This window comes from Bos indicus, chromosome 10 (genome assembly GCF_029378745.1).
Source record: "Bos indicus isolate NIAB-ARS_2022 breed Sahiwal x Tharparkar chromosome 10, NIAB-ARS_B.indTharparkar_mat_pri_1.0, whole genome shotgun sequence".
Classification (NCBI taxonomy): domain Eukaryota; kingdom Metazoa; phylum Chordata; class Mammalia; order Artiodactyla; family Bovidae; genus Bos; species Bos indicus.
In genome coordinates this window covers 78,343,615-78,360,213 of record NC_091769.1, presented here as the reverse complement: position 1 = coordinate 78,360,213, position 16,599 = coordinate 78,343,615, and the positions used below count along the sequence as shown (strand labels likewise).

General features: G+C 40.3%; 1 protein-coding gene across 1 annotated transcript; it reads right to left on the bottom strand.

Annotated features, from left to right (window-relative positions):
• Window positions 1-2,180: 2,180 nt before the first annotated feature.
• On the bottom strand, window positions 2,181-15,964 carry CCDC196 (coiled-coil domain containing 196). Its single transcript, XM_019967982.2, has 10 exons — window positions 15,413-15,964; window positions 15,156-15,308; window positions 13,801-13,897; window positions 12,457-12,507; window positions 10,746-10,823; window positions 10,460-10,543; window positions 9,878-9,937; window positions 9,369-9,510; window positions 2,527-2,585; window positions 2,181-2,343 (listed from the first exon to the last, which is right to left on the bottom strand). The coding sequence occupies exons 1-10, from the start codon at window positions 15,460-15,462 to the stop codon at window positions 2,224-2,226; spliced, it is 894 nt and encodes a 297-aa protein (XP_019823541.2). The 5' UTR covers window positions 15,463-15,964; the 3' UTR covers window positions 2,181-2,223.
• Between the last annotated feature and the right edge of the window lie 635 nt (window positions 15,965-16,599).

Below are 16,599 nucleotides of genomic sequence, written 5' to 3'. Positions count from 1 at the left end.
AGATCTTCCTGACCCAGGAATGGAACCAGGGTCTCCTGCGTTGCAGGTGGATTCTTTACCAACCGAGTTATCAGGGAAGCCCATACTTATTTTAGGTTCCATCTAATGCCCAAATTCTATGATTTTGTGAAAAGTTTTCCAGTCTGAAAACACATTTTTTAAAAAATCCACCTTTTGAAGCGACCTTTAAAAATTTAAATTGACCTTGGGAGAGGGAAGATTTTTAGTTGGTTGGCTTACTTTACTCATTATACCTTATGAGGATTCCTACAGGTCATGAAGTGTTTTGTAACAAGTCAACTTTCTTCGTACTGACATGAGAAAAGAAATTAATGACAATTTAATTAAAGAAAAGATCTGAAGATCTCAGGGACTACAGTATGATCCACTGGTATTATACTGACACACAGAGTGTCAAGAGATCTGGGACTTTACAATTAACTTTTTGTGGTCTTTTACAATATCTGAGGCTCTATCAAATCCCAGGTACTGTTATGTGATCAAAATGAAAAGATGAAGAAGACATAGTCCAGGGCCTCAAAGAGCTCACAATTTAGTTAGGGAAATCAATGGCTAGGTAAACAAATAATTGCAACATAGTTTGGTAAGTGCTATTATAGAGGTAAGACAGCCTGAACCATAATTCTCAAACCTGACTGCACCTCAGAATTTCCTAGGGAGCTTTTAAAAAATGCAGATGCTTTTTTGCCCTCCCTCTCAGAGATCGTAATTTAAATGACCTGGAGAGGGGCTTGGTGAATTGGTGTTTTTAAAAGCTCCCAAGGATCTTCTGAAATGCAACTAGGACTGAGAATTACTAGGATAGAACAAGGGTACCAAACTCGGCCCTTAGGAACAGTAGGCAATGGTCAAGCAGACAAGAAGAGAAGACTCTTTCAGGCAGAGGAACAACTTTGTGCAGAGGCATAGAGATAATAGAACTCATGGAGCATCAGGGGAACTGCAACCTGTTCTGTATTGCTCAGTGTAGATGTATCAGGGCAGAGGGTTACAGTAGAAGACGAGGCTGGGGATGTAGGTAGAAGGTAGATCATTGTGTGGTTTGTGAGGGAGTTTTGAACTTTACACTAATGTCAAGGGGAAATCCGGAGAAGGCAATGGCACCCCATTCCAGTACTCTTGCCTGGAAAATCCCATGGATGGAGGAGCCTAGTGGGCTGCAGTCCATGGGGTCGCTAAGAGTCGGACACGACTGAGTGACTTCACTTTCACTTTTCACTCTCATGCTTTGGAGAAGGAAATGGCAACCCACTCCAGTGTTCTTGCCTGGAGAATCCCAGGGACAGGGGAGCCTGGTGGGCTGCCGTCTATGGGGTCGCACAGAGTCGGACACAACTGAAGTGACTTAGCAGCAGCAGCAGCAGCAGCAAGGGGAAATCAGTAGGAAAGTCACATGATCTCATGTTTCTTTTAGAAAAGATAGTTTTGGTGGTGCCCTGGAAGGTTAATTAGAAGGGTTGGAAACCAAGCAAGGAAACCAATTAAGAGGCTCTGGTAATCCAGGCAGGAAAAAGAACCTGAACAAAAACAGTGGTACCAGGAAGGTAGAAGGTATTCAAGGACTAGGTTGCTAGGAAGCAGTATCAACAGGGCAAATGGATGTAATGGGTGAGAGAGTAAGAGGAGTCTATGGAATATTATTTCTTCAGTTTGTAACCACTTTCGCTCATTTGTCAGTGGAGGATCTGCCCAAAATTAAACACTTCAGAGGCGGAGTTGTCCCTGTTTAGTTACTAAATCTTGTCCGATTCTTTTGTGCCCACCAGGCTCCTCTGTCCATGGGATTTCTCAGGCAAGAATACTGGACTGGGCTTTATTTCCTTCTCCAGAGGATCTTGCCGACCCAGGAATCAAACCTGTGTCTTCTGCATTGGCAAGCAGATTCTTTGCCCCTGAGGCACCAGAGGAAGCCCTGAGAGGTGGAGAGCAGCAGCTTTTTATGGACTTATTAACAACATACAATGTGGTTTGAATCTAGTCATTTCAAAAATCAAAAGCTATCAAAATAATCAGAGGCTGCTTATTCTAAATGACTAAATTTCTGACATGCGTAAGGCCAAGCACCTAACTAGCATTTCCACCCATTTCGGAGGAGAAAGAGAGTGAAAACAGCACTAAAACAAAGGTTGGAAAGATTTTAATTAACACAAATGGCTGTGCCTAGTCTTTAAATCTATCCAAAGCAAATGGAGTGAAAGCCTTCTAATCCTTCAGCACTTCATCTGGCCTTGACCTCAGAAAAAAGAGCCTCCCTCTTGCATCATCAAACTGACTTCCTTTAGCTCTTTGTTGTTCTGTGGAGGTCTTTGATCCCAGAATTCTCTAAGACAGGAAAAAACAGAAGAAAAAAAAAAGACAGCTAAAACCCCAAGTTTCCTGGCACTCACTTTGCAAATCCCATGCAAATATTAAATTAAAATGTACATTAACAAATGCATTCCAAAATTCTATACCTACTGTCTATTCAAGCCTTTAAAATGACTTGAAAACCAAAGTAATTCTCACCTCATTAGATTCATTTTTGCAGGTAGTTGCTCTGCTCATAGTTGTAGTGTCCAAGGTACCTGATGGGGAAAATTAGGAAAATGAGAGCTTTCTTTGAGTAAAAAAACCCTAGTTTTATTTTTAGTTGCAAGTCTGTTAGCATTCAGCCCAGTATCATATCATTGTAGGACTGACTCTGGTATTAACGTTGATACGGATTTTTTAATTGATGTTTTAGAAAATAACTTCATCAAGCAATATTTTTAAAGTAGAAGTGGCAAATCTTTTTTTTTTTTTTCTCTTGAAAGCTCACATTCCACAGGGAAAAAAATCATTTGAGGATTACATCAAATAAAAACAATTTTATTTTGAGAGCCTAAAAAGGATACTTCCAATACAACTTTTTTTTTTTTTTTTAACTTTTTATTTTGTATTGGGGTATAGTCGATTAACAATGCTGTGGTAATTTCAGGCGAACAGTGAAGGGACTCACTCTTACATATACATGTATTCATCTCCTCCAAACCCCCCTTTAAATAAAGAAATGAGATGATAACTCACATACATATCTGTGTACCCTCTGATAACCCAGATACATATTCCTCAAAAATGGCCAACGGTGGACAGCAGAGAACAAACAAAAGATAAAGGTGGGGGTGGGGATGAGAAAGAGGAGGCAGAAAAAAAGACAGGCCCAGACGGAAAGAAACGGACACAGGAGACAATGAAAAGGGGAAAAAGGGAGAATTGCGGGGTGCTAAACAGGCTCAGTGGTGAGTCTGTCCTAGGTGAGGGTTGCCAGACTAAAATACAGGATACCCAGTTAAATGTAAATTTCGATAAACACCAAATAATTTTTAGTATAAGTATGTCCCATGCAACACTCAGAACATATTTAAATTAAAAGGTATTGTTTATCTGCAGTTTACACTTAACTGGGCATCTTCTTTCTATTAGCTAAATATGACAACCCTATTCTAGACAACCTGTTGTTCTCCTGAGTGTGTGATGCAAAAAAAGTTTACAATCTATTGTCATTCATTGAAGAAATAATAATATTAATAAAGGTACAGCTTACATTTTTTTCAACCTTCAAAATTTATGTTTAGGAAAGATGACTCCTATTCTCCCCTGGACTTCTATGGGGTTTTATAAGAAGTGAAAGAATGACCTAGTTTAGAAATTAACTTCATGACCTACTAATACCATGAACCTAACGCTGACATTGAAAAGGCTCAAGTTGCAGCAAAGCTTTAAAAAACCTGTATTTGAGAGCAATGCTATTTATCAAGGACCCAGGTTTGAGCTAGCTGTGGGTTTCCGCCTCTGCCTTTTAGAATTTTAGCTTAACACTACTATTTTCCTTTCAGCAGCACCTCCGGGAGTGTATTTTGGCCATCAGGAAGAGTAATGCTAAAGTGAAGTAAAGGTTAAAGCTGGGGAGAAAGACTTGCTTTCAGAACAGAGGGAGTTATAGAATAAATAAAGTCTCAAGAGTATTCATTTCCCACCGCACTGGGCTTCCATCTGAATTTATAAGTGGAGCAAAATATTCACATGCAAACTTCTTTCTTAAAATACCTCAAGGAAATGTGAAAAGTTGGGGAGGGAGCTAGGGGACGGGGTAGGGGAGGAGAGAAAAGCAAGGGTGTCAGAATCAAATGGTTTATCGCCAGTTCTGTTAAACCTCTTTTTTGATCACCAGCAGGTGTGATGGGAAACTCAGCTGAATTTAAAGATGGCTACATGCCTGAGCTCTCTTAAGATGGGTGACTGCCAAAGGCCAAGAACTGCTCTCTTGACTCTACAGAAACCCGGGCAGGGCTGCCGTATACTCTGGGTCAAACTGTCTTTTTACAACTGGTCTGGAAGTAAATCCCTTCAAATGTGACTCGTCTCTGGTGAGACCAAAAGGTAAAACTTCACCCAGGCTATAAAATGCTTTTCTCTTCTGTAAGACTAGGAGATGCAGTATGCTAAGCAGATGAGACTGACAACGCTAATGCTGCAACCTGGGCCTCAAGGGAATTTGCAAAGAGGGGTTGCTTGAAGTGTAACAAAGTCAGTATTAACAGAGGATTGTATTTTGCCAACCAAGTCGATCACACCACTGTGACGCAGCCAACCAGCACACAGGACAATTGATGTGGGAGGAGGAATTCTTGGCCAGGAGCAGTGGGGGAAAATAAAACCCTCCCTCTGCTTGGAAATGCTTGTAACAGAAGGGCCTGTACCCTGATTTGCTGGAAGGTGTGTCCAAAATTACATTCCATCCATTCTTTACCACAGGTTTGTGACATTCAGTTCTTTTGAAACTAGAGGAAAAGGAACATTATCCAGGAACACTTTTAAGTACTTCAAGAAAAGCACCACCTTGTGCAATTGCCTGACTTGTTAAATTCCTTGTCCTAATCACCTGATTTATCTGTGATAGAAAATAAAAACAGAATTAGACAGTGATTGTGGAGGAAGTGGACAGTGGACGTTTTTGGAATGGAGGCCCCTGTAGTTTACAGAGTGAAATGATAGTTACGGATGTTGCAGCAGAATACTGAATTTAATATGGTATAATCAAGGCTGCCAGTAATACACCCCAGTGTCATGAAGCATGGTGGGAAACACTAACAGATTTTTAAATGTTTTCATTTGATATTTAGGGGTAGTACATTTTGTCTAAGGGCCATAGAAGACCAATGGCTCCCTAAAGTTTCCTGAATTACCACCGTTTATGGGCTAGAGGCCTGGATGTGATTGGTGCCACCTACTGGGATAATTGTAGAATTACAAATCTGTCAACCTCTTGAAACTAGCATTTCTGTTGTTACTGAAAAAAGGAATGTTATGGGTATGATTCTTTATTGGGAGGATTATATATCAAACAGGTGATTGGCCTGGATCCAAATCACAGACTTTAGAGCTGGAAGAGTCATAAGAAATTATATACTGGAACACTGTCAATTACAGAATATTTTAGGAGGTGAGCTTTGGATATGGAGTCAGAAACCTGGCTTCTCTGAACCAGCTTCTTGTTCTATAATGCCTACCTCAAAGAGTCATCATGAGGATTACACAAACTATATGTTTTCAACTTGCTCTATACTGTGTTATGGTTGTTTTAGATAAAGAAAAACACTGAAACAAAATGACTGGTCCAGGTCATATCACTGGTGAGCCTAAGAGTAAGGCCTGTAAGTCATGTATCTGAATTCAAATCCAGTGCTTTTACCCATTAAATTACTATTTCCCAAAATCTGATGATGAGATGATTTTATGAGGCAACTGCAATAAATTTAGGAGGTGCTGGAACACAGCATTAAATATTATAAATCATAGTGAGATAACTACCCCCTTGACGATTCTTTCAAAGTTGAAACCCTGATGGCATCAAGAAGAAAAGTTTCAATCTGGTGGTTTTCTTTAAAACTGTTTTCATCTTGCTAAAGCTAAAGCTCCAGTACTTTGGCCACCTGATGCGTAGAGTTGACTCATTGGAAAAGACTCTGATGCTGGGAGGGATTGGGGGCAGGAGGAGAAGGGGACAACAGAGGATGAGATGGCTGGATGGCATCACTGACTCGATGGAAGTGAGTGTGAGTGAACTCCCGGAGTTGATGATGGACAGGGAGGCCTGGTGTGCTGTGATTCATGGAGGTCGAAAAGAGTTGGACGCGACTGAGCGACTGAACTGAACTGAATCTCACTTCCTGCTGCTGCTGCTGCTGCAGCTGCTAAGTCGCTTCAGTCGTGTCCGACTCTGTGCGACCCCATAGACTGCAGCCCACCAGGGTCCCCCGTCCCTAGGATTCTCCAGGCAAGAACACTGGAGTGGGTTGCCATTGCCTTCTCCAATGCATGAAAGTGAAAAGTGAAAGTGAAGTCGCTTAGTCGTGTGCGACTCAGCCATCCCATGGACTGCAGCCTACCAGGCTCCACTGTCCATGGGATTTTCTAGGCGAGAGTACTGGAGTGGGGTGCCATTGCCTTCTCCAATCTCACTTCCTAATAAAGATAAAAGAGGCCTTAGGCTTCGGTATCTTGTTAGAATACTAAAATTTTATTTTCTGTATATTTATGATGTTTGGGCTTCCCTGGTGACTCAGACGGTAAGGCGTCTGCCTGCAGTGCAGGAGACCCGGGTTCCATCCCTGGGTTGGGAAGATCCCCTGCAGAAGGAAATGGCACCCCACTCCAGTACTCTTGCCTGCAAAATTCCACGGACTGAGGAGCCTAGTAGGTTACAGTCCATGGGGTCGCAAAGAGTCGGACACGACTGAGCAACTTCACTTTCACTTATGATGTTTACTTTTTATTATAGAAAACTATAGGCTTTTTTTTCATGTAAAACAGCAATACAATTTTATTTTCAAGGAAGGTATTTAAGAAGTTGAAGTGAATGTAAACAGAAAAATACTGAATAAACAATAAAAATACTGAATAAACAATAAAAAATAGTTCAAGTGACAGAAGTTGGGAAACACTGAGCACCCACCAAACCACCTCCCTATCATATCACTGTTGGTAATCATGGTGATGGTGGCTTAGTTCCTAAGTTGTGTCTGACTTTTGTGACCCCATGGATCCTAATCTGCCAGGCTCCTCTTACCATGGGCTTTCCCAGGTAAGAATACCTGAGTGGGCTGCCATTTCCCTCTCCAGGTTGGTAATCATATCTTAATATAATTACTTTAAAAATCCCTCATTGAAGAAAATTAGTATTTCTTTTGTTTTCTTTTCATTAATTAAACACTAGGCTATAAGTAGATCAATATAACCAAAATTTAGGACTTAGATTTCAGATCCACTTGGTCTCAAACAAACTCAAAGCTTTTCTATGCATGTGTTTTAGAAAATAAAACTGGCCTGCAATCAGTATCCCATGCATGTGCAATCCATAAATCAATAACACACAAGAAATGGGTAACACATTTACACATACCTGGGGCTACATGCACTTGTGGTAATTGAACAGTTTAGGGCCCTATCACTTAGTACTCCAGAAGCTTAAGAGGAGAGAAGAGAAAAGGAGATGTTGATCTCTGGGCTGTTCTAGTTCAGAGTTCAAAGATTCAGGGTTCTGAAAGCAAGGGGGGAAAAAATCTTCTGAGGTGATCATGTTGAATGGAACCCTTCACTATTTATTGACTATTGACTTGATTTGAATCCAGAATGAAAGGATTTTTGGCTCCTTACTCTATGGATCACTTGAGATGACTTTCAGCTAATTTTAAATGAAATAAGACATGGATCTCTCACCCTCATCACCCTCCCCCTCCTCTATCTTTTTAATTCACATTTTAATGACTTTATACTGCTTCTGGTTGTATTCCAGATTCTTATTGGAGAGGAAAACCTCAAGCTTTCTGCTTTCCAATTCTTATCAAAACAAAAGTTAAAAGAAAAATATGGATGGAACACGGGCTGAAAGACAGGTAGATTCCTCCAGTCTCTAGATTTTCTAACTTTTAAATATGGATCAGTTCAGTTCAACAGAGTGCTATGGGCATGGACCAAATCCTCGTGAACTGACCCATCACTTACAAAAAAATTCAAATCAACAATCTCTTATCACACTGTGCCAAGGAGTGGATAAGAACCAGTCTTAGAAATTGAGATTCTGAATTTACCTTAGAAATATTGTTGAGGATGTTCGTTAACGTGACACATATTAGAGTGTCCTCTCCCCATGATGAGGATTGGAGGAGAAGTTTCTCTCATTTCAGTAAAAGTAAAAGCTGTATTTTTTCTGAGGGGTTGGTTTATTTTTATTTTATGGACACCATAAATCCATGTTTCCTTTTCTGGGAAATTCAGAATCAAGTTTGAAGCCTACCTGTACCAACTGTGTATTTCATTACACATTTTCATGTATTTACCTGGCTTCAACTTATTTTTAGTTTGCCTTGATTTAGTCATTTATTTAATCTTTGTGCTATAAATGATTTTATAACCTATTCAAGTCATTAGGGAATAAGATTGAGAAGAAATTAGAGACATACACATTAATATTGTTAAAACATTGGCATCCCTTAGCCATGATTTTTTTATTGCATGTCTCTTTTTAAAAAATTACACAGATTCATAGATCCATGAAAATTTAAGCATCCTTTCTTCCTGCGCCTCAGAGACCATTCCTTCATTTTTTTGGAAAGATTTTTTTTTTAATGTGGACCATTTTAAAAGTCTTTATTGAATTTGTTACAATACTGCTTCTGTTTTATGTTTTGGGATTTTGGTCACAAGGACCAAAATCCTTGTGGCCAAATCCTTGGCTTCCCCACCAGGGATTGAATCTGCACAGCCTGCATCAGGACAGTGAAGTCTAAACCTGTAGGCTTTCTGGGAAGTCCCACTTCTTCATTTTCTTATAGTAAGCTATATGATTTCGTCTAACAATGTCATAAATCCTTTGGGGTGGGGAAATGCTGAATCTGCCAGAGGAATATCTGCATTGGTGAAACTCACAACCATTGTCCGATGTCTCTTTGGTCTTCCATTCTGAAGTAGCAGAGTCTATTCCAATAAGGTTTGTGAGATTAAACTACTCTAATTCCTAGGAAAGGAGAGGCGGGGAGGAGAAAACTAATATTTTTTCAGGTGTCAATTCTGTATCTTCTACATATGCTAAGTACACAATGTATGACTTAGTCTTTACAAAGGAAAATTTTATTTCCTCCAGCAGAATCTTTATGTTGATATAAGAGCTTCAGTGTAATAATAATGATGATGATAGTGATAATCTTTATTAAAACACTGCTGACTGACTTACTGTGTGCCCGGCATTGTGCTATCACTTTATAAGTAATGGACTCTCCAGTGGAAAACAAAACAAACCTCACATTATGCACCTATGATACTGTACTTACCTTGGGATCTGGGAAGATTCAAAAATTCTTGCTTTGGCTCAAAATTCTGCTGTATGTACAGAGATAACTTCAGATCATTGGCCTTCTGGTAGTTCTTCAAGGCTTCGATTCTCAGCTCAATCACTTTGCCATTAAAGTCATTCTACAAGAGAACATTTTTTCAAGAATACTCATATAGAGTTGTTCTCTAAACCCACTACTACCTGAATCCTTTTTACTCATAAGTCTTAAAATGATCCTATCACGCTCAGTCTGTAAACATGGGGAGAAAGTATTTGTGATTCTTTTCCCATTTCAAATAGAACAAAATCAAGATCGTAGGGGAAAAGTGCTATACCCAAGGTGGAGCTGGAGATAGATCTCTCCAACCATCTTCCCACAAAACATTTCTTTTAGCATGACAGCTGGTAATCCAGATGAGTGGATCAGGTTTAACATTAAGTAACTAAAAGCTTCTATATTGCATAGATGGAACTGTACCCCATGTCCAGCCTTGGAAGACTTTGTACCTGAATGATGTTGGCTTGTTCCTGATACCTGACCCATTCCATTTTCCTCTGTTTCTTTTCCTGGTGGGAGAAAGAGCCTCTGGTGACAAAGTAAATTGAGATCAGAAATCAGTTCTCTCAGTATGCTGCAAAGACTTTATAGCAAAATTATGGTGTCGTAGATTCACTAATATATTGGTTTCAACTGCATTAGTCCTCTTAATTGGCCCCACCTGTAAAACCTACTCTCTGAAAGCTGAAAGCTAAATGAATAGGATCCTTTTATATCAATGAATGGTTGCGAGAAGCATGATATCTCTAAATATACATTCCAAAACAAATTAACAAGTATTTTGACATCACATAGCTATTTCAAATTTGTCATTATTGGCATAGCTTTTCCTACTTTGCCCTAGCTATTATAATTTACAAGAAACTTGCAATGCCACTCTGACTCAAATGTAGCATCCCAAAGGAACCAGATCTCCCATAAAATTTTGTATCTGTTCAGGAGCACACCATAGTTTCGGCAGACTATTGCTACATTAAAGATTTCTAATCTCTCAGCTCTAAAAGTCACTACTTCCAGAAAGATCATACTACCTTCCTTATTTCCTTCCCTTTCTCTGCACACAATGTCTCCAGTTCATTCTTGGTCTTCCTAGACGATGAGGGGGTTTTGGGAGCCTGGGAGGAAAAAAGAGAGCTAAAGGACTAGGAGGTCCCAGGAAAGAAATATAATGTCTCAGCCAACAGTAAATCCAATATACCCTTAAGGCCCTGCTCCTACCTGTCTATCTACCCAAATTAGCCTGGATTGTCAACAGGCTGTTTCCATCTGTGTAGCATCAACAACTCTGAAATTCTAAGTACTATGCTGTCCACTTGCCTTTCCATCCTGTAAGTCTGTTTTGTTCTTTATTTGCAGTACTTTTTCTTCATCACTGAATTCTTCCGTGTTGAATGTCTGTAGAGAGGCATTTTGGCAAACATGTAAATTAGTGGGACTTTGTGAGGGAAGTGGAAAGCCAGTATGGGTCAACTGGAAAGCCAGCAAAACTGGTTTATTACTGCCACTTAGCAACCTCTCAGGGTCTGACATGAAAAGTGTACTACCAAAGGAGGTTCAGAATGAAGTGAGCCTTTCTATCTGGTCTCTTGAGTGTACTTTATAATAATAAAAACTATTAACTGAACCTTTATCATATGCCAATCACTATAGTAAGCTAATTACTCCTTTACTTATTTATACTATCGCATTACAAACATTCTCATTTAATCCTAACATGGCTGTTTTTATCTCTGATCTACTTTATAGATCAGAAAACCAAGACTTAGGGAGGTTAAGACATTTGTTTAGGGTCACTCGAGTAGGGAAGTATGGAGCTGGAACTCGAACCAGATCTCTTGGACTCCTTAAATCTGTGTTCTTAACCATTAGGCAGATGATCTTGTCTCCCCATTTCTCATTGCCTAAAAATATCAGTAGGGTAAGCTTGGGTATATGGACATCCCTTACACAAAGTCTTTCGGGAGCTCTGGAGAAACTGGATTTTGACAGAGGAAGAATGCTGGCATATTTCTTGTTACTAGTATTCAAGAACTCAGGAACTAAAATTTCTCATAATTCGTAGAACTGATGTGTAGCTCCCACTAAGCACTAAGAGCAGATCTCAGTACAAGATACAGGCCTTGATAGTATTCCAGTTATTTGTGGAGAGGTGAGATGGGAAAAGCTGTCAGAGACACACTCACACCTGTGTATAGCACAAGACAATCTGCTATTCCGTCTCATAATATGTGAAAAAGCTCTTGAATCCCAAAGGCTAAGTGCATGAAGGGATTTCTATCCCTGCTTGGTTTCCCATCAAAAGGCCATAACATTTTTATATTAAACCATGACTTGATTGTTGCAAAGTTGTAGGGGAACTAGAACTAGGTATTTATTCATTCAACTTCCATATGTTGATCATCTACTACATGCCAAGCATTGTGCTACAATGCTAGGGATTCCAAGAAGAACAAAGCAATCAAGATAGTGGAGAAGCATGTATTTCCGAGCAGGCAGGGAGACAAGCAAATAAAATAATAATAACACACAAAAATAATAATGGACTTATAAAAAGTGCTATGGAAGACATGAACAGAATTGTATAATAGAAAGTAAGGGGTGGGGTGATGCCCTTTTTCAGATGGAGTAAATAAGGAGGGCTTCCCTGAGGAGGTAACGTTAAGCAGAGACCTGGAGGATGAGAACGAATCAGCTATAAGAAAACAGCATTACAGCCCAGGGATAAAGCAAAGGCAAAAGTTTTGAGCAGGGAAAGGTCTTGACATGTGGAGGCCAGTGTGGGAGGGGGGCACTTCTCTCAGAGGAGACTAGAAAGATGGCAGGAGGCAGCCTATGCCATAATAAGGAATAACTGTAAACGGTTTTCATAAGAAGAGCGACATGATGTAATAGTTTTAAAAATAAAGGTTAAAGAATGAATTGGAATAAGGCATGTGTGGAAACAGAGACATGAAAAAGTGAGGATGTGAACCAGAAAAAAGGGAATTTTCTCTTTTTCCAAGAGATCCTTAGAGGCACACACACATACCTTGTTCCACAGCATCTCCATTTCCTTCCGAAGCATCTTGTTTTTCCTTTCCTGTTGGAGGGGAAAATCCAAACAAACACAAATTTGTTTGTCTTATTAAAGTTAGAAGAAATTACTAATGGGGTGAACAGGGGGCAGCGGCATAATAAACCACAGAGGAAGGCAATAAATGAGCCTCGCCTCAAACCCAGGAACATGAGAGATGAGATTGATGATGATGATAAAAAATAATAACAATTTGGAATAATAACTTTAATTACGGTAATTGTGGTATAATAATATAGTAATGAGTTCCTCACTCTTGCACTACTTCACATTTCCTGATCATATGACAGCTTCTCTGGGACTCAGACCCTTAATTTCTCATTTTTAAGATCCTTCATTGTTGATTTTTAAAAATCTTAAAGAATCTCTCACACTCTTCCCTTTTACTTTGGTATGTTCTATTTATTTTGAAATGTGAGGAGTTAATGTGCTTCTCCGGAGAAGGCAATGGCACCCCATTGCCCGTCACCCATGGGCTGACGTCTATGGGGTTGCACAGAGTCGGACACGACTGAAGCGACTTAGCAGCAGCAGCAGCAACGTGCTTTTCATTGGAAAAGACCTGATGCTGGGAAGGATTGGGGGCAGGAGGAAAAGGGGACAACAGAGGATGAGATGGCTGGATGGCATTACCGACTTGATGGACATGAGTTTGGGTAAACTCCGGGAGTTGGTGATGGACAGGGAGGGCTGGCTGTGCTGTGATTCATGGAGGTCACAAAGAGTCCGACACAACTGAGTGACTGAACTGAACTGAACTGAACTGAAAGTGCTTCTACTCATTAATCTTTAGATGGAAAGTTTTTCTAAAAGTCAAAGAAATAGAATTTTTACTAGCTAGTCCTTATTCTTGGAGAAGGCAATGGCACCCCACTCCAGTACTCTTGCCTGGAAAATCCCACGGACGGAGGAGCCTGGTAGGCTGCAGTCCATGGGGTCGCTAAGAGTAGGGCACAACTGAGCGACTTCACTTTCACTTTTCCTTTCATGCATTGGAGAAGGAAATGGCAACCCACTCCAGTGTTCTTGCCTGGAGAATCCCAGGGATGGGGGAGCCTGGTGGGCTGCCATCTATGGGGTCGCACAGAGTCGGACACGACTGAAACGACTTAGCAGCAGCAGCAGTCCTTATTCTTTCCAATGTTTCATCTGACTCCCTTTGGTTCAACCAGGACTTCCTAGATCAAGGACCTACGAGTGTTGGAGCACCAATGCTACAGATGAGCACTCTGTCTGAAGCTGTGGAACTGAGAGCCCTATTCAGAAGGCCATCCCCTAGAGTGCCCACCAACCTCTTACCAGATTCTGCTTCATCTCTTCTGCTTCCTTAACGAGCTCAATGACTGAGGAGTCATCATTCCCCTTCCCTGCCATGATCTGCCTCATGATCTGTAGACTAGAAAGAAGAAAGAGATAGCATAAACATAATACTTCCTAAAGAGAAATACTAATATTCCATGACCAGCCAGAAACTATTCTACCATGAGAGGGAGATGGGGGCTGAAATCATAGGAGCTGTGGAAGTCTTTCTGGACATAAAAGTTCTCCAATTTCATTCCTAATTGACATTTACCTTAGGTATGTGCTCTGGAGTGAATTCTGTGCCCTAAAACACTCAAAAGTTAGGTCTCCAAGAGCTAGTGAAACTCCTCTTGACCCTTTAAGATGAGGTTTTGCTGTATGACTTTTGGAGTAGAAAGGGGGCATTTTTCACCTCTGTGAAGAAGGAGGTTGAGAAACTTAAGGATAAATCTCAGAATCATTCCCTGTCTTCTCCCCTGCTTTGCTTATCTATATAAAAACACTGGAATTAACTGGGGAACCCACTTATATCCTTATGGTAGCCTCTAGAGAATCAAGCCATCAAAAAGTTTTTGATAAATATCAAGTCTATGACTATAAGAGAGGATATTATTCAAAGGCATTAATTAACTTGTGCTTATATTCTTTGTACTTTTCCCTCTTTGTACTTTCCCCTCTCTAATTATAAGTGGAGAAGCAAGCCTTTGTGTTCCCTTGCCCTGAGAGGGCTAAGTTTCTGGGTTGGAAGAAGCTGTTGATTGACCACAATTTTCTGCCTGGCTTTTGTTCTCACAGCTTTCTGCCTGACTTTTGCTTTCCAAAAGTCCAAGCTCCATGAGGTGTTTTTGCTAAGGTAGACACATTAAAGTGAGATTCCCTAGGACTAGGAAGGAAAAAGAAAGTTGGTAGATTCCAAGAACAGTAAGTGAGTTAAGACCTCGATTGCCTAGTGCATTTATTAAGAGTAAGGCCAGACCCTAATTCAGAGGAGTTTGATGCTCAGAAACGATTTGCCATTCCCCTGCTTGGCATTTGAAGAACAGTCATGCCTCCTAAGGTGATTCCACAAACATGAATGGGCAGCTGTCTGTGTGACCCTAATACACGGAGGATACTGAAGCCTCTTATCTTTTCCTTGGGAAGAAATGTTGTAACTGTAGCCCTGTGAGATGAGCTGAGTCATATTTAATTCTACTAAAAGAAAAAAGGATTCCTTGCCACTCTGATTTTGTGGTTACTTTCTTGTTAATCTACTATAGCTACTAAACCTTTTTAAAAATGTAAATAGTCATCACTAAATCCAGTTCTCCTGCCTTTCCCCTTCTAGGAAATCCTGAAAAGGGAACACATACCTTCTTTGTTTTTCCTCCAAGTTAGACATCAACTTCTGGAACAACAGGTTGTTCTTGTCTTCTAGAGGTTTTAGTATCTCTAGCAGTTCCTGCTTCCTCAGTTTTAAGTCCTCATTTAACTCCTTCAAGTAGTTGTCATCTAATTTAGAACTTCTGTGGGAAAAAACACTACATTTTCCCTTATCCTGGACTAATCACAGAGACCCTCTTCTCTCTCCTGGATAGTTACCACTCAGCATCTTCCATCATAGACTTACCTTGTTTTGGAAGATAAGTAAGATTCTGGAGAGTTTGAAGCACTTGTCATCTTGAAGGAAAACTTCTCCAAGAATAAAAAAGATCGTCTTGAAAATATGTGCCTTCTTGTTCTGTTCAGTTAAGTCATCGTTTTTGTGCTGCTGTTCTTGAAACTCCTGTTGCACTGGACTGATTTTAGCTACAGGTTGAGGTCACAATGGCGCTAAGACCACAGATTAAACAGGTCTTTTAAGTAACTTGAACATCAGTGACAGATCGTTGACTGAAAATACTACTAACGACATCTGATCAGTTCTTGCCTAGCTTTAGCCAATGCTAACAGTTTTATTCTGAAGTCTTTGACTGAATAGGACAGTATCATAAAACATCTATATTATGGAATTCCTACTGTGTTAGAGAATGATGGCTTGTCAAAAATAACATCAACACCATCTTCCATGGCAATTTACCTCCAGGGAATAGAGTGCCGGCTATCTGTAGGGCACAGTACTGACTGGATTCTGTGAGTGAGGAAAAGATAAAGACAGAGCATCTACCTTCGGGAGTCTTCAGAGGAGAAGGGCATATCTCTAGCATACATCTAAAAAAATAGAGGCCAAACTGGCAAAGGCAAAGTATGGGTACAATATTGAGCAATGTAATACATGAGCCAATTGTCATTACTTTCTTATCTTTAAAATGTGATATATCACAATGGCAAGGTAGAATTATACTAGACATGTTACAAGAGGATATAGTTTGTACAAGCTCAAGTAAAAGATCACCCCATGGCCAAATTCCTTCCCGAGAGGCTGTAATTCTAGACTTCCTTTCAGATTCTGAATTTGCTTCCACTTTCCTCGCCCTACTAGAATCACATTTCTCTTAGCCCCTGCTGCTGCTAAGTCACTTCAGTCGTGTCCTACTCTGTGCGACCCCATAGACAGCAGCCCACCAGGCTCCCCCGTCCCTGGGATTCTCCAGGCAAGAACACTGGAGTGGGTTGCCTTTTCCTTAAGATCTTCCATTTTCTTCTATTCACGTAGTGATCAGAGGATAACTCTTAAGAGTTATACATTTGTTTTGTTTCTTTATGTTCTTGTGTGTGTGTGTGTGTGTGTGTGTGGCCTTGGCTTGTGGGATCTTAGTACCCTAACCAGGGATTCAATTTGGGCCCATGTAGTGAAAGCATGGAGTTCTAACCACT

Bases quoted from the DNA above. Each gene is read 5' to 3' on its own strand.
- CCDC196 (XM_019967982.2), bottom strand. From the start codon at position 15,462: ATGACAAGTGCTTCAAACTCTCCAGAATCTTACTTATCTTCCAAAACA. The intron at 12,508-13,800 runs GTAAGAGGTTGG...CCCCTCCAACAG, and splicing joins AAGAGATGAAGCAGAATCTG to GAAAGGAAAAACAAGATGCT. The intron at 2,344-2,526 runs GTGAGAATTACT...TTCCTGTCTTAG, and splicing joins GCAAAAATGAATCTAATGAG to AGAATTCTGGGATCAAAGAC.